This window comes from Rhinopithecus roxellana, chromosome 20 (assembly GCF_007565055.1).
Source record: "Rhinopithecus roxellana isolate Shanxi Qingling chromosome 20, ASM756505v1, whole genome shotgun sequence".
In the NCBI taxonomy this organism is placed as follows: domain Eukaryota; kingdom Metazoa; phylum Chordata; class Mammalia; order Primates; family Cercopithecidae; genus Rhinopithecus; species Rhinopithecus roxellana.
This window is the reverse complement of record NC_044568.1, coordinates 64171033-64192581: the sequence shown is the minus strand read 5'-3', so window position 1 is coordinate 64192581 and position 21549 is coordinate 64171033. Positions and strand designations below refer to the sequence as shown.

The 21549-nt window shown below is 45.1% G+C and overlaps 2 protein-coding genes and 1 non-coding gene across 5 annotated transcripts in view; 1 reads left to right on the top strand and 2 right to left on the bottom strand.

Moving 5' to 3' along the window:
- SF3B3 (splicing factor 3b subunit 3) overlaps nt 1-10857 on the bottom strand; it is a 53092-nt gene extending 42235 nt beyond the window's left edge. The window contains exons 1-6 of one of the 3 annotated variants that reach the window (XM_030924558.1): nt 10717-10830; nt 8199-8324; nt 6507-6646; nt 4097-4423; nt 1819-1991; nt 374-515 (exon numbers count right to left, since the gene is read on the bottom strand). In XM_030924558.1, coding sequence (XP_030780418.1) covers nt 374-515; nt 1819-1991; nt 4097-4423; nt 6507-6576 — 712 coding nt within the window. In that variant the 5' untranslated portion in view covers nt 6577-6646; nt 8199-8324; nt 10717-10830. Of the gene's footprint in view, nt 1-373; nt 516-1818; nt 1992-4096; nt 4424-6506; nt 6647-8058; nt 8174-8198; nt 8325-10716 lie in introns of those variants that run through there. The other 2 variants (XM_010382946.2, XM_010382947.2) reach the window with 2 other exon arrangements.
- LOC115895355 lies at nt 3710-3788 on the bottom strand. Its single transcript, XR_004055559.1, has one exon. It is a non-coding gene; the product is annotated as a small nucleolar RNA SNORD111 (small nucleolar RNA).
- Nucleotides 10858-11087: 230 nt separating the features above from the next.
- COG4 (component of oligomeric golgi complex 4) overlaps nt 11088-21549 on the top strand; it is a 40608-nt gene continuing 30146 nt past the window's right edge. Inside the window, exons 1-4 of the mRNA XM_010382948.2 lie at nt 11088-11274; nt 14566-14648; nt 16268-16382; nt 19192-19366. Of these exons, the coding sequence (XP_010381250.1) occupies nt 11104-11274; nt 14566-14648; nt 16268-16382; nt 19192-19366 (544 nt within the window). The 5' untranslated portion in view covers nt 11088-11103. The remainder of the gene's footprint in view (nt 11275-14565; nt 14649-16267; nt 16383-19191; nt 19367-21549) is intronic.

The window sequence follows — 21549 nt, the reverse complement described above, 5'->3', positions numbered from 1 at the left end:
GTTTTATCTTGTTGGGTTTGTCCATTTCATTTGGCTTTTCAAAGAGCTAGGTTTGAAAGAGGGGGAAAAACTGACTACAGTCAAACTTTCACAACAACTAATAGTAATCAATATTCCAAGCTGACTGCTCCCTTGAACTTCTCTTCCCTGCCCTCAGTACGAAATGAGATATTAAGGAGTTAAACACTCTTTATTCCCAACACTTTTTAAAATCACTCCACCACATGAACTTCTAACCTGTCCAAAAGATAGACAAGGTATTCAGGTTCACGACAAATGGATTAATTCCCAAACCCTTTAAGTAAAACCTATTAGGTTTCAGCATAAAATGAACCAAGTAAAAGGGTACAAAGCAGCTCTGGAAGAAAAGTACCTGTAATAAGGAAGTTCCCGTGTTCCTCCAAAGGTTCACTGTATTTTCGGACCACATGATTTAAACCAAGGTCTAGCTCATAGAAAGTAAGTGTCTGCTGGGTATTAGCTGCTGCTTCCCCTGTCGGATCATTGTCTGCTTCCTAGAGAGATAGTGGCATAAAAACTAATCAGCAGCATAAAATCGAAGATCTAGAAAGGACATCAGGACTCCAATTTACAAATGAGAAAACAGAAGTCCACAAACGTCAATTTTTTTTTTTTTTTTTGAGAGACAGGTTCTCACTCTGTCACCCAGGCTGCAGTGCGCAGTGGTATAATCTTTTATTTTGAGATGGAGTTTCGCTCTTGTTGCCCAAGCTGGAGTGCAATGGCACGATCTCAGTTCACCGCAACCTCCACCTCCAGGGTTCAAGCGATTCTCCTGCCTCAGCTGCCTGAGTTGCTGGGATTACAAGCATGCGCCACCATGCCTGGCTAATTTTGTATTTTTAGTAGAGACGGGGTTTCTCCAGGTTGGTCAGGCTAGTCTCAAACTCCTGACCTCAGGTGATCCGCCCGCTTCGGCCTTCCAAAGTGCCTGGATTACAGGCATGAGCCATTGCACCCGACCGCAGTGGTAAAATCTTATCTCACTGCAGCCTAGAATTCCTGGGCCTCAGGCTCCCAAGCGGCTAGGACTACAGGCACATGCCACCACACCTGGCTGATGCCAAATAGTTTAACAAAGTTTATGCTACAAGATAATGGCAGGGCTAGAATGAGAACTGCAATCTCCAAATTCTGGATCCAGGGATCTCTCTACTAGAGAACACTGCCTTCCATTCAAGGCAAAGAATAGTATGCTCTGTGAAAAAATGCCTTACACAGCTTCACCTTTTTCATGAAGCTTTTCCCAATAAATATCTCGTTTCCATAGAGAGGTTACTTAAATCAGAGAAAGACTATTAAATACTTGGTTAACCTCTGAAGCATCCCAAAGAATTTCAGTAAGGCATTTGGAATGCGGAGATGTGCTAACAGGACAGAATTAAGACAAGAACAAGGGGCTGGGCAAGGTGGCTCAGGCCTATAACCCCAGCAGTCCGGGAGGGTGAGGTGGGCCAATCACCTGGAGTCAGGAGACCAGCCTGGCCAACATGGTGAAACCCCATCTCTATTAAAAACACAAAAATTAGCTGGGCGTGGTGGCCGTGCCTGTAGTACCAGCTACTGAGGAGGCTGAGGCAGGAGAATTACTTGAACCCGGGAGGCAGAGGTTGCAGTGAGCTGAGACTGTGCCACTGCACTCCAGCCTGGGCAACAGAGCAAGGCTCTGTCTCAAAAAACAAAAACAAAACAAAAAAAAACAAACAAACAAAAAAACACATATGCACAAGGAAGAAAACAATCTTAAAAAAAAACGAGGTGACTGAAAGAAATGCAGAGAGACAGGGTCCCCATTACCTCATAATCCATTTCCAGACAAGCAAACATTGGATTTTCAAATCCAACATCTACTCCAACTACATGATACACTAAAGTGTTTGCTTTGTGGGCTTCCAGGGGAGATGAAATGGTAAGTCGGGCTGCAGCATCTCTGTTCAAAATATACACCAATTTCTGTTTCTCAATGGCACCTGTAGTTGAAGGAGATAAAACATACAAGATTCCCAGATGAGAAGAGAGACTTACAGAACTAGAGTCACATCATGCTTTTCTTTTAATCATTATTAACAGCAGTAACTCTACAAGTATAACAACTCAGGACTCTGTTCTCTATTATCAGAATAGCACTTTGGGAGGCGGAGGCGGATGGATCACCTGAGGTCACGAGTTCAAGACTAGCCTGACTAACATGGCAAAACCTCGTCTCTACTAAATACAAAAAATTAGCTAGGTGTGGTGGCACATGCCTCTAATCCTAGCTACCTGGGAGGCTGGGGCAGGAGAATCGCTTGAACCCGAGAAGCAGATGTTGCAGTGAGCTGAGATCGCACCACTGCACTCCAGCCTGGGCAACGAGAGCAAAACTCTTGTCTCATTAAAAAAAAAAAAAAAAGCCGGGTGCGGTGGCTCAAGCCTGTAATCCCAGCACTTTGGGAGGCCGAAGCGGGCGGATCACGAGGTCAGGAGATCGAGACCATCCTGGCTAACATGGTGAAACCCCGTCTCTACTAAAAAATACAAAAAAAACTAGCCAGGCGAGGTGGCGGGCGCCTGTAGTCCCAGCTACTCGGGAGGCTAAGGCAGGAGAATGGCGTGAACCTGGGAGGTGGAGCTTGCAGTGAGCTGAGATCCGGCCACTGCACTCCAGCCCGGGCCACAGAGCGAGACTCCGTCTCAAAAAAAAAAAAAGAATAGACAATAATGGAGTTGGGCACAGTGGCTCAAGCCTGTAATTCCAGCACTTTGGGAGGCCAAGGCAGAAGGATTGCTTGAGCTCAGGAATTCAAGACCAGCCTGGGCAGCATAGTGAGTTCCCTATCTCTCTTTTTTTTTTTAGATGCAGTCTCACTCTGTTGTCCAGGCTGGAGTGCAGTGCCGCTATCTCGGCTCACTGCAACCTTTGCCTCCCAGGTTCAAGTGATTCTCCTGCCTCAGCCTCCCAAGTAGCTGGGATTACAGGAACGTGCCACCACACCCAGATAACTTCCGTATTTTTAGTAGAGGCAGGGTTTCACCATGTTGGCCAGGCTGGTCTCAAACTCCTGACCTCAGGTGATTCTCCCACCTCAGCTTCCCAAAGTGCTGAAATGACAGACATGAGTCACCACACCTGGGTGAGACCCCCATCTCTTTTAAATAGCCACTGTGCCCGGCTGAGACACCCATCTCTTAAAAATAAATAATTTTTTTTTTTAAAGACAATGGCATCGTTGTGGCCTCCTCCTTCCTAATACGGATCTTAAATACCCCACTAACTCGTCAAAATTTTTTAATGAGTCCTAGATTTAAGGATACTGAAAAACAGTAATTCATAAAATTATCATTAGTTTTTTTTTTTTTGAGACGGAGTCTCACTCTGTCGCCCAGGCTGGAGTGCAGTGGCTGGATCTCAGCTCACTGCAAGCTCCGCCTCCCGGGTTTACGCCATTCTCCTGCCTCAGCCTCCCGAGTAGCTGGGACTACAGGCGCCCGCCACCTTGCCCAGCTAGTTTTTTGTATTTTTTAGTAGAGACGGGGTTTCGCCGTGTTAGCCAGGATGGTCTCGATCTCCTGACCTCGTGATCCGCCCGTCTCGGCCTCCCAAAGTGCTGGGATTACAGGCTTGAGCCACCGCGCCCGGCCTCATTAGTTTTATTCTCTGAATTAGATCTAACAATTTTATGACTACTCCGAGAGGACTGCCCTCTAGAGGCCTGATCAGATACACAAAATTTTCTTCAAAAATTTATCAGAGAAGAGACATGAATATGAATCATCACTTCAGGCTGAAGAAGGCAACTAAATTCATTCTCTATAACATAACATCATTTCATTTTAGTCTTTTTGCCAAACACAAAGAAACTGAAAAACACTCATTTCCAACTAGATGGGAAGTACAAAGGTATGTTAAGATTTTTCCCATTGTTTTAAAAGAAAATGCAACTCTTTTAAAAAGGAAATGCAACTTTAAACCTAGAGTAAATCCAAATATGATGCCAAACCCACGTAAGTGATTTACTGGAACTGGCACACCAACAAGATCACAGCATTGTTATCCTAAACTAAGCACACACAGCAAGTAGAGTAAATCACTTACTAATCATAACGGCTCGCCCTTTGGGATCCACAGCTAAGAACTGGCCAGGAACGATGCGACGGCATCCACTCTTGCCAAAGGTTTCTTGGTGAATCTTCTCAAACATATTCTTAGATGGCTGGTATTCCAAGATAACAATTCGACCGGAGTCACTGCCAACTACAATGTAGTCTTTGGTGCCGCCTGTCAGCCTGAAGGCCATGAGTGACCGGATAACACCGAATACTTCCACCGTGAGTAGGGTATGTACTTTGCCAGTGTTGGGGTCTGGGCGAAGCAGCTCCAAGATCTTTCCACGGGAAACAACAATTTCTTGTTGTTTGGTTCCTAGATCACCAAAACATAGAGATCATAAACAACCAGAACCCAGCCTGCCCACCATGGTGAAATCCTGTCTCTACTAAAAATACAAAAATTAGCCAGGTGTGGTGGTGCATGCCTGTAATCCCAGCTACTCGGGAGGCTAAGGCAGGAGACTCGCTTGAACACAGGTGGTGGAGGTTGCAGTGAGCCAAGATTGTGCCGCTGCACTCCGGCCTAAGCAACAGAGCAAAACTCTGTCTCAAAAAAAATTAGTCAGGTGAGGTGGCATGTGCCTCTAGTCCCAGCTACTTGGGAAGCTTCGGTGGGTGGATAGTTTGAACCCAGGAGTTCAGAGAATGTAGTGGGCTATAATCCTGCCATTGCACTCCATCCTGGGAAACACAGCAAGACCTCTTCCGTTAAAAAAAAAAAAAAAAAAAAGGCCAGGCACAGTGTCTCACACCTGTAATCCCAGCCCCAGCACTTTGAAAGGCTGAGGCAGGCAGATCACTTGAGGTCAGGAGTTTGAAACCAGCCCGGCCAACATGGTGGGACCCCATCTCTACTAAAAATACAAAAATCAGCCAGGTGTGGTGGTACGTGCCTATAATCCCAGCTACTTGAGAAGCTGACTCAGGAGAATCGCTTGAACCTGGGAGACGGAGGTTGCAGTGAGCTGAGGTCACACTACTGTACCCCAGCCTGGGCAACAGAGCAAGACTATGTCTCAAAACAAAAGAAAAAAAGAAAAGAAAACTTCTCTATCATTTTAGATGAAAAGGAAGACTGAATTGGAAAAGGAATCTGAAAGATAAAATTAGTATTAAAAAAGTGCTTTCAAAAATTCTATCCAAACTCCAGCTGAGATTCATTGCATTGCATAGTGAAGTCAGTCACAAATCTCCAAATTCCCATATACATATTTCCTTAATCAAATGCAGCAAAGAATAACTAAATTACCCAGATGATGCCTCAAACCCACAGAAAGAGCCATAATGAGGATCAGAGAAAATAACATGAAATATGAATGCTGTGTGGTCAGCTGGGCTGCTGCTCAGTATCACACATTAAGTATTCAGATTTAAACCTCAACAAAATTATGTCATACTCTACACAATCATGAACCTCCTTCATTAGTTGGATTGACTCACAAATGTTAAATCTGCAAATGGCAAGAAAAAGTTTTTATTTTATAAAAATTAGTATCTTGCTTTCAGTAACTTCGTATTTATATTTCCTAATCTAATATTTGAAATTTCACACAATTCAAACCTGGCCTTAATCCATCTTTACAAAAATATCCCCCACATGGTGAACATAAGCAAATGATCTGTTTCCATGCAGGCAGCACTCCCTACCTAAATTGCACTTTCCGTTTTCTCTCATACAAAAGTTCTATCTCTTCAAGCACCAAACCAAGGTCCAAATTTCCCTTTACTTAAATTACTCTCTGATAACCTGACAAACACCTTCAGACATTCTTTTTACCCAACCTGATGTCAAATTCAAAATCAAGGACCAGGTCTTACACATCTCAGTATGTCTCACAGCAATAAGCAGCCAAGAATTGTGTGCCCTGACAAGAATCCTTACACAACGTGGCCGGGCGCGGTGGCTCAAGCCTGTAATCCCAGCACTTTGGGAGGCCGAGACGGGCGGATCATGAGGTCAGGAGATCGAGACCATCCTGGCTAACACGGTGAAACCCCGTCTCTACTAAAAAATACAAAAAACTAGCCGGGCAAGGTGGCGGGCGCCTGTAGTCCCAGCTACTCGGGAGGCTGAGGCAGGAGAATGGTGTAAACCCGGGAGGCGGAGCTTGCAGTGAGCAGAGATCCGGCCACTGCACTCCAGCCTGGGCGACAGAGCAAAACTCCGTCTCAAAAAAAAAAAAAAAAAAAGAATCATTGCATAACATGAGCTAGGAAATGCATCTGAAATAGGTAACAGATAATGCACCAGAACTTAACACCTCATCTCATAATCTGAATTGTTTACATTTACCAACTGCTTTGTCATAAATGGAAAACATTTCCTGCCCAAGAGACTAAACAAGATATGTATTAATTCACTTAAAATTTCAAAAGATGGTCACGAGAGAACTTACCAGAAAAGTTGCCATGAATGGCAAAGCTGATGCCAGTGGCTCTCTGCAAGGTTAAGTTGTACAGAAACATGGTTGCAGGAAACCTGAGTCACCCAGATCTCCAGGCCTTGGTTACACCAACAGTACCGAGTCCAAGAAAGCTAAGGAAACAGAAAACAGAAAAATAGCTGGGAGACTATTACTTCAACAGACATTTCTGTATGGGAAATTCTGGATGAAGACAGCAGACCCAGTAGAGCAAGCCCTATTAAGAAACAACATATGTGGCCGGGCACAGTGGCTCATGAGGTCAGGAGTTCGAGCCCAGCCTGGCCAACATAGTGAAACCCCCGTCTCTACTAAAAATACAAAAATTAGGTGGGCATGACACTGTGTGCCTGTAGCCCCAGCTACTCATGAGGCTGCGGCAGGAGAATCACTTGAACCTGGGAGGCGGAGGTTGTGGTGAGCCGAAATCATGCCGCTGCACTCCAGCCTGGGCAATAGAGTGAGAGTCCGTTTCAAAAAATGAAACAACATACAGTCAGGCGCAGTGGTTCACACCTGTAATCCCAGCACTTTGGGAGGCCGAGGCAGGTAGGTCATGAGGTCAGGAGTTCAAGACCAGCCTGGCCAACATGGTGAAACCCTGTCTCTACTAAAAATACAAAAATTAGCTGGGCATGGTGGCGAGTGCCTGTAATCTCAGCTACTCAGGAGGCGGAGGCAGGAAAATTGCTTGAACCTGTACCCATGAGGCGCAGGTTGCAGTGAGCTAAAATGATGCCACTGCACTCCAGCCTGGGCTACAGAATGAGACTTTGTCTCAAAAAAATAAACAAACAAACGACATACTTTTAATTAAGAGCGCCCTCTAAATGACAAGTCAAGATGCCATATATTTTGCCTTTAACCTCACAAGAATCCTATTAAATTGCAGTATTATACCTATTTTATAGATAAGAAAACTCAAGTGCAGAGATTAAATCATCTGCCCAAGGTCACTTAACAAATGGTGAAAATGTTGCAAGCTGGAATCTGTAACATTAATGCAGTATTAGGCAACTTGTCACAAAAACTAAGTACATCTGTTTACTTGTATTCCAATAAGCTATACATTAACATAATTCAGCACGCAAAAGCACAGCAAAAAGCTCCCTCCAACCCATTCCCTAGCCATCCAGTTCTCCCTGGGGGAATCTATTTTACCAAGTTATAACGTATCCGTTCAGATATTTTTTATATATACAAATAAGAACATGTATTTATACTGTAGAGACAGGGTTTCACTATGCTGGGCAGGTTGGCTTCAAAATCCTGTGCTCAAGTGATCTCCCACCTCAGCCTTCCAAGGAGCTGGGGCTACAGCACCTGGCTTATACTGCACTTTATTAACCCTTTTTAACCTTTAACCAAGGGTTGGGTACTGTATTTTATACACTCACACTATATTGCACCTTATTTTGTATCACTTTATCTGCACAATAAACAAAGGGCTATCTCATTTTTACTTTGCAGTTTCAGAGTATTTCAATGAATGGGCATATTATAATTCATTCAGCTAATATCCTACCTAACATTCAGGTGTTTCCAATCTCTTGCTATTACGAATACTGCTACAAAGAAAGTCCCTTGTATGTAGGTCATTCATATGCTCGTATGTCTCTAAAATTAATTCCTGTAAGTGGAACTGTTGGATTGAGGGATTCATACATTTGAAAAGTTGTTAGGTACTGCTGAATTGCCTTTCAAAGAGACTTCCAATTACATGTCCAGCAATGTATGAGTCCCCATTTCCGCACAACCAGCCAAAATGGTTAAGACTTGACCTTTGCTAATCTAAAAGAAGAAAATTGGTTTATTAAGTGTATTTTTCATTTGCATCTCTTATGTAACTGTATATTCAAGGATTGATTAGAATTTAAAATTTCAACTTACTCATCACCAAAAACTACAACAAAATCATTTCTGCTACATCAGGAGGCGGCCTTCCTAAAGAAGTATAAAGTCACAGAAAAGGATTCTTTCTCAGCAAATAGGACTGAAGACAGCACAGACTGTACCTCTGCCACTCTGCCTTAATTACCCAAAACTATACCTATAGATACCACTACAAAATAAACTATTTTTCCCCAGTGCAATTATTTATAAACAAAAGCATAGGAGACCAGCCATGGTGGCTCACTTGACCTTGGGAGGCCAAGATGGGTGGACTGCCTGAGCTCAGGAGCTCAGGAGTTCCAGACTAGCCTGGGCAACACGGAGAAACCCCATCTCTACCAAAAATACAAAAAATTAGCCAGGTGTGGTGGTGCGCATCTGCGGTCTCAGTTACTTGGAAGGCTGAGGTGGGAGGATCACTTGAGCCTGGGAGGTGGAGGTTGCAGTGAGCCAAGATGGCGTCACTGCACTCCGGCCTGGGCAACAGAGTGAGACCTCCTCTCAAAAAAAAAAGAGAAATCCAACGTCATTGATATAGAATTAACATACAGATTTGATTTTATTGTTAAACGAGGAGAGAATTAGGAGGAAACGTCCTCATAAATAACTACTATTTCTGGGCTGGGCAAAAGCAGGGTGGCAAGATCAATCCTCCAGGCTAGAAATGGGTCCTAAGGGATATAAAATTTTCTCTTGAGACCAAGGTGCATCTTTAATGTTCTAGGACCACAGGAAAAGACAAACGAAAAGGACCGAGGTTGAAAGACCAGGGAGTGGAGAGAACAATCAACAAAAAAAGCAAGAGAGGAAGCCAGGAGCTGCTTCTGAATCCTTGAACAGCTCCCTCTCGTTACTTTTCATATTTTGTAGCTGACGAGAACAGTCTACTTTCCCCTTTCCTTATAACTGATTCAATCCATCACAAACCTTTGGAATTCATTTTTCCCAAACCTAGCTGGATTCAGGTTCTCCAGCGACACCTTAATCTTGGGTCTTGGAGGACGGTGCATTTCGGAGGATGAGTCCAGTACTAGAAAAACTATATACCAGGCTGGGCACGGTGGCTCACGCCTGTAATCCCAGCACTTTGGGAGGCCGAGGCAGATGGGTCACTTGAGGTCAGGAGTTCGAGACCAACCTGGCCAACACGGTGAAAACCCCACTACTAAAAATGCAAAAACTAGCCGGGCGTGGTGGCACACGACTTTAATCCCAGCTACTGGGGAGGCTGAGAGGCGCGAGAACAGCTAGAACCCGGGAGGCGGAGGCTGCAGTAAGCCGAGATCACCCCGCTGCACTCCAGCCTGGGCGACAGCGAAACTTCGTCTCAAAAACAAAGCAAACAAACAAAAAACGTATACCAGATAAATTTGGTAAGCTTTAAAACTTCCCCACGTCTTGGATAGGGGCGGTGGCTCACGCCTGTAATCCCAGCACTTTGGGAGGCCGAGGTGGCTGGATCGCCTGAGGTCAGGAGTTCGAGACTGGCCTTGTCAACACGGTGAAACCCCCGTCTCTACTAAAAATACAAAAATCAGCCGGGCGTGGTGGCACGCGCCTGTAATCCCAGGTAGTCTACTCGGGAGGCTGAGGCAGGAGAATCGCTGGAACCCGGGAGGCAGAGAGGCAGTGAGCCGAGATTGCGCCACTGCACTCCAGTCCTGGCGACAGAGCAAGGCTCCGTCTGAAAAACAAAACAAAACAAAACACTTCCCCCACGTCTCTTTACCACTATTACAAAAAGCTTGTATGACTGCTCATTGCATCTTCTCCATCCTCCAAAGAAACATCATCGCATTTAAACTCTATCCTCCATTTCGCAAATGAAAAAATAGAGGCTCAGGGGAGGAGACAAGTTGCCCAACTACCAAAATACAAATTCAAACTGGAGTCTTGGCTCTGAAGACCGTTTCCGTTATTTATGCTTTTAACACGCTCCATCATTCCATCTTCCCATCGGTGTACCATTTACTCTACCCAGAGGGAGACATCCATGCCTCCCGCTGCTTGTCACATCTCCCCCGTATCAGAGACCCCAGAAGTTAAAAGCAATCTCCACGAGCCCTATTTTGAGCTAGGACATGTTTCCACCCTGTGGATGGAAGCGACAGATGATTGCAGGAAGCCGTTTTCGCGCCCCAACCATCCCTCTGCACCTCCTCCTGGGCCCCAGCCTCGGACCTCTCGGGCCTAGACTGCCCGTGATCCCCGCCAAAGACTCGGGCCCCCCTTCCATACGGCCGCTCTCCGGCTCCCTGGGCCCGGGGAAGTCTCCAGGCTGTTTTTTTACCCTGCAGCGAGAAGGATGGTGTGGATATCCGACGGATGCTACCTCCCTTCAAAACTTAAGCCACCACCAACTCCAACATACTGGCGTCCGCCATTAGACCGCAACACAGGGGCATTCCGGTGGCGCGCGGCGGAAAAAGGCACCCAACCCGCGCCTGAAGAATATATATAATTTTTAAAAAATGCTTCCGTCTTGCTTCCACACCGCATTAAAAATTATTTAAACATGCTTTATTGCTTTGCTTTTTCCAGGAGAACAGAAAATTATTAGGTTTTTAGAAGTAGACTTTAAAAAAAAAAAAACACACACGCGTTCATTGGGCACTTCTGTGGGCTGCCCCAAAGAGGCGCCAACGAAGAGGGGGCCTCGAGGGACCGGAAGTGCCGGATGCGGACCAAGATGGCGGACCTTGATTCGCCTCTGAAGTTGTCAGGGGTGCAGCCGCCGTCTGAGGGGGTGGGAGGTGGCGGCTGCTCCGAAATCTCCGCTGAGCTCATTCGCTCCTTGACAGAGCTGCAGGAGCTGGAGGCTGTATACGAACGGCTCTGCGGCGAGGAGGTGCGGGGCCGAGCCTCCTCTTTTTCATGGAGGATCTAGGGAGTGGGAGCCTTCAGTCGGGGAATCCGGGCTGTGGGAAGCTCTCCTTGCTGGGGGATACAAAAAAGCGGGAAAACAAGAAGCGGAAGCGTAGTCGGGTGTATGAGTAGACCTGTCAACTCTTTTCACGCTTTCGGACGCGCCGAGCTTATTTTCCCTGATATCTGGGCGATCTGCAGCCTCTCCTGCCTAGACCCCCATTGATTTTCCTGATCCATGATCACCAGTTTCTCCACGGGAGTAAAGTTAGTCCGAGAGTATTTGCCAAAGTGCTTGGTTCTCAAAGTAATAAGCGCCCTTTTGCATTGGTTTAATTTAAAAATTATGAAACGCTTTCATCCTGTTATTTAAGAGGGAAGTCTTTGCAAGTAAACTTCTTGAACCGTTTTAAGACTTCCCCTTGTGGGGAGTGATTTGGGGGTGTGATTTTAGCGTTTCGGTCAAATGCACATCTTTGTAGAGGTTTGAGCTTTTAACACTCAGGCACAGTTCTCTAATCTTGGACAGGTCACTTCATCTCTTGTATCCTTGGCATTTTATCAAATGAGGGGTGTGGACTAGATTCTCCAGTTCCTTTCAGTTCATAACATTCTATCTCCCGTCTCCTTTTAATTTTCAGTGGCAACTCGATGCTGTCAATTCACTTTCAAATGTCAGTTGGGTTCCTTGCCAGTCAAAAGAGATCCAAGCTCTAACCTAAGACCAAACTTTTAGCAAAGTTGAGCACGAAAGGCGGTTTCAGCCTGAGGGAGAGGGGATCGTTGATATCTTTAGAGTATTTTCAAGTGTAGACTTGCACTAACTCTAGCAGTTTCTGATACATTTTCAGGAAGATGTGTGTGGTGTTTTTTGTTTTGTTATTTTTAGAAACAGGGCCGCTCTCTGTTGCACAGGCTGGAGTGCTGTGGTGCTGCAATCAGAGTGGATGAAACTATAGGCGCACACCACCATGCCCGGCTAGTTTAGTGTGTGGGGTTTTTTTTTTGTCTGGCCTCAGCAAGATGTGTTTTAAAATTTATCTTACCGGGCGCGGTGGCTCACACCTGCAATCCCAGCGCTTTGGGAGACCAGGATGGGAGGATCACCTGAGGTCAGGAGTTTGAGACTAGCATGACCAACGTGGTGAAAACCAGTCTCTACTAAAAATACAAAATTAGCTGGGCATGGTGACGCATGCCTGTAATCCCAGCTACTCGGGAGGCTGAGGCAGGAGAATCGCTTGAACCTGGGAGGTAGAGGTTGCAGTGAACCAAGATAGTGCCATTACACTCCAGCCTGGGCAACAAGAGTGAAATTCTGTCTCAAAATGTATATATACATACATATTTTTAGTATCTATATATATATGTTTAGTATCTTGACTTAACATTCCTAAGCTTGCATTCATTCAGTCATTCAATATGTTGGGTGGAAAATTATGGAAATCCTACAGACAAATATTAAGTTCTGTATTTGTATTTGATAACTGTCAAGAGGAAGTCTCCCTCTGGAACCTACTGAACGATTTTAATAAAAATATATATGGCCGGCAATATATATGGCCGGCTGGGTGCAGTAGCTCACGCCTGTAATCCCAGCACTTTGGGAGGCAGAGGCGGGCGGATCACGAGGTCAGGAGATCGAGACCAACCTGGCTAACATGGTGAAATCCCGTCTCTACTAAAAATACAAAAAATTAGCCAGGCGTGGTGGCGGGCACCTGTAGTCCTAGGTATTCAGGAGGCTGAGGCAGGAGAATGGCCTGAACCCGGGAGGCAAAGGTTGCAGTGAGCTGAGATCGTGCCACTGCGCTCCGCCTGGGTGACAGAGCGAGACTCCGTCTCGAACAACAACAACAACAAATGTATATGGCTGGGCGTGGTGGCTCACAATGGTAACCCCAGCACTTTGGGAGGCTGAGGCGGGTGGATCACCTGAGGTCAGGAGTTCGAGACCAACCTGGCCAACATGGTGAAACCATGTTAGTCTCTACTAAAAATGCAAAAGTTAGCTGGGTGTGGTGGTGGGCGCCTATAATCCCAGCTACTCGGGAGGCTGACGCATGAGAATCGCTTGAACCCCAGGGGGCAGAAGTGGCAGTGAGCCAAGATCACGCCACTTCACTCCAGCCTGGACAAAAGAGAACTTGTCTCAAAAAAAAAAAAGGATAGCCAGCTAGGCACAAGTGGCTCACGCCTCTAATCCCAGTTATTTGGGAGGCTGAGATGGGCAGATAGCTTGAGCCCATGAGTTGGAGACTATCCTGGGTAATATAGTCAGACCTCGTCACTACAAAAAATTAAACAGTGAACCAGGGTTGTGCATGCCAATAGTCACAGCTATTTGGGAGGCTGAGGTAGGAAGAGCGCTTGAGCCCCCCCTCCAAAAAAAAAAAGTATGGTTAATTTTAATGGCTGTTGTTGAACTATATGCCACATACCATGTTAAGCACTTTGTGTGGTTTCCTGTTTGACTAATTCAACAGCCTAATGAGATATGTTTTGCTATCCCTGTTTTACAGTTGAAAAAACCGAAGCAAAAAATGTTACATTAATTGAGGTTGCACAGTAAATGGCTTGAATGAGAGAGAATTAGATTTATAACCTCTGGCTACTGACTGCACCAAGAAGAAAGTTTTTGGTAACTGTCACTGGAAATTTCATTTGTTTAGGCTTTTTTTTTTTTTTTTTTTTTTTTTTTTTTTGAGACGGCATTTCACTCTTGTTGCCCAGGTTGGAGTGAAATAGCGCAATCTCAGCTCACTGCAACCTCCACCTCCCAGGTTCAAGTGATTTCCTACCTCAGCCTCCCGTGTAGCTGGGATTACAGGCCCCCACCACCACACCCAGCTAATTTTGTATTTTTAGTAGAGACAGGGTTTCAGCATGTTGGCCAGGCTGGTCATGAACTCCTGACCTCAGGTGATCCGCCCACCTGGGCCTCCCAAAGTGCTGGGATTACTTTGGGATCCAGTGCTGGCCAGGCATTGTATTTTAAATGCCTTCCTGTATTAGGCACTATGGTAATGATACTGACTAAAAGTTTATTTCTGCCCATTATGGTGCTCATCTGCCAGATGGAATAAGATACATGTAAGATATCAATCATGCAAGGTAAGTGCAAAATGAAGCATTATGAAAGTCTAAGGAGAGCATAGTGGAAGGAAAAAAGGATTTGGAAATGTGATTCACCCTTCAGCTAAGTGACTGGGTTAGATAACTCTTAAGGTTCCTTCTGATGATTCTGCTGACAGGATGTTTCTCTGTGTTTCAGAAAGTGGTGGAGAGAGAGCTGGATGCTCTTTTGGAACAGCAAAACAGCATTGAAAGTAAGATGGTCACTCTCCACCGAATGGGGTGAGTCTGTGCATCTCAGAAAGAGCTAATGTAAATTCCAACAGGGTCAACTGGACAAGTGACCATTTTTTAAGCTTTCTGTTATAAATACCAGTTGAGCTTGAAATATAAAGGGTATTATCTCAAGGTAAAGTGAACAACTAAGGGTCTTAGTTCGATGGTTTTCAAAGAGTCCTTGGACCAGCAGTACCAGCATCACACCTTGTTAGAATTCTTGCAAATCCTAGGGCCCCATGCCAAACTTACAAAATCAGAAACTCTAGGGCTGGCGTCCAGGAAAATGTATTTTAACAAGCCTACCAAGTGATTCTAATGCACAGCCCAAGTGTGAGAACCACCTTTTTTTTTTTTTTTTTTTTTTTTTTTCTGAAATGGAGCTTCATTCTTGTCCCCAGGCTGGAGTGCAGTGGTACAATCTCGGCTCACTGCAACCTCTGCCTCCTGGGTTCAAGCAATTCTCTTGCCTCAGCCTCTCGAGTAGCTGGGATTCCAGGCATGTGCTACCATGCCCAGCTAATTTTTGTATTTTTAGTAGGGACAGGGTTTCACCATGTTGGCCAGGCTGGTCTCAAACTCCTGACCTCAAGTGATCCACCTGCCTGGCCTCCCAAAGTACTAGGATTACAGGCATAAGCCACTGCGCCAACCTGAGAACCAGCATTTTTATAGACTGGGTATATTTGTTAGTCATAAAAATTGTTCTTTGGCCAGGGGTAGTGGCTCACGCTTGTAATCCCAGCACTTTGGGAGGCCACATCTAGAGGATCACTTTTGACCCTGTCTCAAAAACAGAAAATAAAAATAAATAAATAAATAAATAAATTAGTTGGGCATGGTGGTGTGCGCCTGTAGTCTCAGCTACTCGGGAGACTGAGACAGGAGGATCATTTGAGCCCAGAAGTTGGAAACTGCAGTGAGCTATGATCGTGCCACTACACTCTAGCCCGGGTGGCAGAGTGAGAACCTGTCTCAAAAAAAAAAACAAGTTGTTCTTTGATCTCACCATCCTCTCACAGAGTACTGATTAGTGCATCTTATGCTCACTTAGCAATTGAGAGAATTTGTTCTCTAATTCTTTGGTTGTACCTATTTACGGGTGTCTTTATTGGTTTTAGAAATTAATTTTGGCCAGACACGGTGGCTCACACCTATAATCCCAGCACTTTGGGAGGCTGAGGCAGGTGGATCACAAGGTCAAGAGATCAAGAGCATCTCCTGGCCAACTTGGTGAAAGCACGTCTCTACTAAAAATACAAAAATTAGCTGGGGTTGGTGGCACACACCTGTAGTCCCAGCTATTCAGGGGGCTGAGACAGGAGAATTGCTTGAACCTGGATGGCAGAGGTTGCAGTGAGCCGAGATCGCGCCACTGCACTCCAGCCTGGCGACAGAGCAAGACTCTGTCTCAAAAAAAAAAAAAAGTTAATTTTTTATCAAGCATAGGTCTGAGTTTACAGTTAAACATTCTTGAGAAAAGGCTGAGTGCAGAGCAAACTGAGCTAAGAGTTATAGGTAGGTATGAAAGAAGTGGAAGACACAGTGTCCATATGCAAAGAAAAGTTTCTATCTCTTACCCTCTGCCCTGTGGTTATGTGTATGCTGACTATGTGTTTCTCTAGTCCTAACCTGCAGCTGATTGAGGGAGATGCAAAGCAGCTGGCTGGAATGATCACCTTTACCTGCAACCTGGCTGAGAATGTGTCCAGCAAAGTTCGTCAGCTTGACCTGGCAAAGGTAATACATCGAGCTTTTCTTTTTTGAGACAGGGTCTTGCTCTGTCGCCCAGGCTGGAGTGCAGTAGTGCAATCACAGCTCACTACAGCCCCGACTTCCTGGGCTCAAGCACTTCTCCCACCTCAGCCTCCTGAGGAACTAGGACTACAGACATCCACCACCACGCCCAGCTAGTTTTTGTATTTTTTTTGTAGAGATGGGGTTTTGCCATGTTGCCCGGGCTGATCCTGAACCCCTGGGCTCAAGTTATCCTTCTGCCTTTCGCCGTGTTGGCCAGGCTGGCCTCAAACTCCTGACCTCAGGTGATCTGCCCTCCTCGGCCTCCCAGCATGCTGGGATTGCAGGTGTGAGCCACCTTGCCTGGCCAGTAGCTTCTTTACTGCCCTCTACTAACTCAAACATCAAAATGTCAATGGGACTGTGTGTGGTGACTCACACCTATAATCCCATCACTTTAGGAGGCCAAAACAGGAGGATTGCTTGAGCCCAGGCTTGAGCCTGGGCAACATGGGAGAACCCTGTCTCTACAAAAAATACAAAAATTAGCTGGGCATGGTGGTGCACACTTGTATCCCAGCACTTTAGGAGATTGAGGCAGGCTGATCTCTTGAGTCCAGGAGTTTGAGAACAGCCTAGGCAACATGGCGAAGCCTTGTCTCTACTAAAAAATACAAAAATTAGCCAGGTGTGGTGACGCACACCTATAGTCCCAGCTACTTGGGAGGCCAAGGCAGGAGGATCGCTTAACCCCAAGAGGCAGAGATTGCAGTGAGCCAAGGTCATGCCACTGTACTCCAGCCTGAGTTGCAGAGTGGAGCTGCAAATTAAAAATAAATAAGTCAGTTAATAAATGCCAGCTTCTATTTTTTAAAAGACAAAACAAAATGCTACCACATTAGATATTAGAAGAGCACCTTCCAATAGAAATCTAATGTGAGATAACAAAGCCGGACAAAAATATCACAGAAAACTTCAGACCAGTAGCTCTTATAATATAGACATAAAGGCACTCAACAAGCTGGGCACGGAGGCTCACACCTGTAATCCCAGCACTTTGAGAGGCTGAGGCACGTGGATCGTGAGGTCAGGAGATCGAGCCCATCCTGGCTAACACAGTGAAACCCTGTCTCTATTAAAAATACAAAAAATTAGCCGGGCGTGGTGGCAGGCGCCTGTAGTCCCAGCTACTCGGGAGGCTGAGGCAGGAGAATAGCATGAACCTGGGAGGCGGAGCTCGCAGTGAGCTGAGATCGCGCCACTGCACTCCAGCCTTGGCGACAGAGCAAGACTCTGTCTCAAAAAAAAAAAAAAAAAAAAAAAAAGAGATATTCAACAAAACCCTAGCAAAGCAAGTCTAGCAATATATAAAGAGGATTATATACTATGGCCAAGTGGAATTTATCCTAGGAAGACAAGGTTGATTTAACATCTGAAAATCAATTAAATGTAATGGCCAAGACCACAATTACTTTTGCACCAACCTAATAATACACCATATTAATAGAAAAAAGGACAAAAAACACATGATCACCTTATAGACTCAGAAGAAAACATTTGACAAAATTCTGTGCCCTTTCATGGTAGAAACACTCAACAAATTTGGAATAGAGGGGAACTTCTCAGCCTGATTAAGGGCATCTGTGAAAAACCACAGCTGGCCAGGTATAGTGGCTCATGCCTGTAATCCTAACACTTTGGCAGACCAAAGCAGTAGGATCTCTTGAGGCCAGAAGTTTGAGACCAAACTTTGGAACATAGTGAGACCCTATCTCTACAAAAATTTTTTTAAAAAAACAACCCTCAGCTAACATCATACTTACTGTTGAAAGATGTTATTCTTTCCTCCTAAGATGAGGAGCAAGACAAGGGTGTCTTCTCTTACTATGTCTCTAGAACAAGCAAACATGTTTAAAAAAAAAAATTTTAATATGTGAGTTGGTGGCTGTATGGTTCTATCCAGGGCAATTAGGTAAGAAAATGAAGTAGGCCAGGCATGGTGGCTTACTCCTGTAATCTTAGCACTTTGGGAGTCCAAGGAGAGTGAATTGCTTGAGCTCAGGAGTTCAGGACCAGCCTGGGTTTGGGCAACAGGACAAAACCTTGTCTCTACAAAAATTACAAAAATTAGCATGTTGTGGGTGTGTGTGCCTGTAATCCCAGGTATTTGGGAGGCTGAGGTGGGAGGATTGCCTGAACCCAGGAGGCAGAGGTTGCAGTGAACCAAGATTGCACCACTGCACTCCAGCCTGGGCGACAGAGTGAGACTTTGTCTCAAAAAAAAAAAAAAAAAAAAGTTGGGCTGTGTGGCTCAGACCTGTAATCCCAGCACTTTGGGAAGTCAAGGCCGGCAGATAGCTTGAGCTCAGGAATTGGTGAGACCAGCCTGGGAAACATGGTGAAACCCTGCATCTACAAAAAAATACAAAAACTAGCCAGGCATGGTGGCACACGCCTGTAATCCCAGCGACTTGGGAGGCTGAGGTAGGAGGATAGCTTAGGCCCAGGAGGCAGAGGTTGCAGTGAGCCATGATTGTACCACTGCACTCCAGCCTGGGTCACAGAGTGAGACTGTGTCTAAAAAAAGGAGAGTGATTTGATCACGTTATTAACATTGTATGATACCTGTCAATGGTCTTGATCATCATCAATAACAGTTGTGTTAACAGTAGTGGTGGTGTTTGTGAAATTCCTATTGACAGCTTAAAAGGACATATGGTTGACCAGTTTCAGCTCCTGAATCTCCCTACCTTCTTGAGGGGTGTTTTTGAAAGAAGAGGACGTTGTTTCTAAGTACCAAATCTTCTTGCAGAACCGCCTCTATCAGGCCATTCAGAGAGCTGATGACATCTTGGACCTGAAGTTCTGCATGGATGGAGTTCAGACTGCTTTGAGGAATGAAGATTATGAGCAGGCTGCAGCCCACATTCATCGCTACTTGTGCCTGGACAAGTCAGTCATTGAGCTCAGCCGACAGGGCAAAGAGGGTCAGCATCCCAAACTGTTGGTTTTTAGTTAAAATCATCTGTGATAGGCCAGGCACGGTGGCTCAAGTCTGTAATCCCAGCACTTTGGGAGGCCGAGACGGGCGGATCACAAGGTCAGGAGATCAAGACCATCCTGGCTAACACAGTGAAACCCCGTCTCTACTAAAAAACATACAAAAAACTAGCCGGGTGAGGTGGCGGGCTCCTGTAGTCCCAGCTACTCGGGAGGCTGAGGCAGGAGAATGGCGTAAACCTGGGAGGCAGAGCTTGCAGTGAGCTGGGATCCGGCCACTGCGCTCCAGCCTGGGCGACAGAGTGAGACTCCGTCTCAAAAAAAAAAAAAAAATCATCTGTGATCTGAAGTAAGCAGACTCGACCAATAAAAACACATCAGTTTTTAGGAAGTTTTCTTTTTTCTTTTTCTTCTTTTTTTTGAGACGGAGTCTCACTCTTGTCAGGATAGAGTGCAATGGTGTGATCTCAGCTCACTGCAACCTCTGCCTTCTGGATTCAAGCGATTCTCCTGCCTCAGCCTCTTGAGTAGCTGGGATTATAGGCGCACACCACCACACCTCGCTGATGTTTTTTGTATCTTTAGTAGAGATGGGGTTTCACCATGTTGGACAGACTGGTCTCGAACTCCTGATCTCTGATGATCTGCCCGCCTTGGTCTCCCAAAGTGCTGGGATTACAGGCTTAAGCTACCATGCCCAGCCAGGAAGTTTTCTTATCTAGTAGTAGGCCATACGTAGGTCCTGTACCATCCTGGGGCAGGCTTTGTTAAAGTAGTCCCCGCTATGTGTGGTTTCGCTTTCTGCCATTTCAGTTACCTGCAGCTTCAGTTACTCATGGTCAAGCTTAGTCCAAAAATATTAAGGAAAAATTCCAGAAATAAACAACTTACTAGTTTTAAATTGCTTGCTGTTCTGAGTAGTGTGATAAAGTCTTGTGCCATCCTGTCTGTCCCTTCATCACAAGAAGGGTGAGTACAGTACAATAAGATGTTTTAAAAAAAAAAAGAGGCTACGTTTGCATAACTTTTGTTATGGTATATTGTTATATTTTATTATATATTATTGTTAATCTCTTAATATGTCTAATTTACAAATTAAACTTTATCGTAAGTATGCATGTATAGGAAAAAACATAGTATATTTAAGGTTCAGTACTGTCGATGGTTTCGGGCATCCATAATGGTCTTGGAATGGATCCCCTACAGATAAGAAGGGACTACTGTATTCCCATTTTATGGAAAAGGAAGCTGAATCCAGATCTACTGATTCTCTGACCAGCGGGTTCTTTGCACTTGACCATATTGCCTACTCAAAAAATGAAATTCTTAGTCTGATGTTTTAGATCTTCCATGATCTTTACACACCCTGTCTTTCTAGCCTTGTTTAATGGTATTCACTTACGCATCCATTCATTGTGCAAGTATTTCTCAAGCTCCTCCATATGCCAAAGAATATGCTACTTGGAATACTCTGCAAATATTCTTTTCATCTTTATGCTTCTATCACTTCATGTATTTCATTCCCTTTGCCTGGAATGTTTGTTCCTCCTGTGCAGGTATCAGAATCCTGCCCATCTTCAAGAGGTGGGATGTCACCTTCTCTAGGAAGCCTTTTCTCATTACTTTAACCAGAAATGTGACTTTCTGACACCTTTCTTTTTTTTGAGACGGAGTCTCACTCTGTTGCCAGACTGGCGTGATCTTGGCTCACTGCAACCTCTGCCTCCCAGGTTCAAGGGATTCTTCTGCCTCAGCCTTCTGAGTGACTGGGACTACAGGCGCATGCCACCACGCCTGGCTAATTTTTGTATTTTTAGTAGAGATGGGGTTTCACCATGTTGGCCAGGATGTTCTCAATCTCTTGACCTTGTGATTCACCCATCTCGGCCTCCCAAAGTGCTGGGATTACAGGCGTGAGCCACAGTGCCCGTCCTTTGGCACCTTTCTCATGACACATCATGTACTGTATCTCATCATCATTATTTGTGCACAAACTTTATCTCTTCTACTTGATCCTAACTTCTGTGATGGTAGGATCAGGGCTGATTCATCTTGTAATCATAGATATTACTAGCACAGCACCTTGCACATAGTAAGTACTTAATACGTATTTGCTGGATGAATAGTATTACACAAAGTGGCATGGACCTGACACAGTACCATTGTTTAC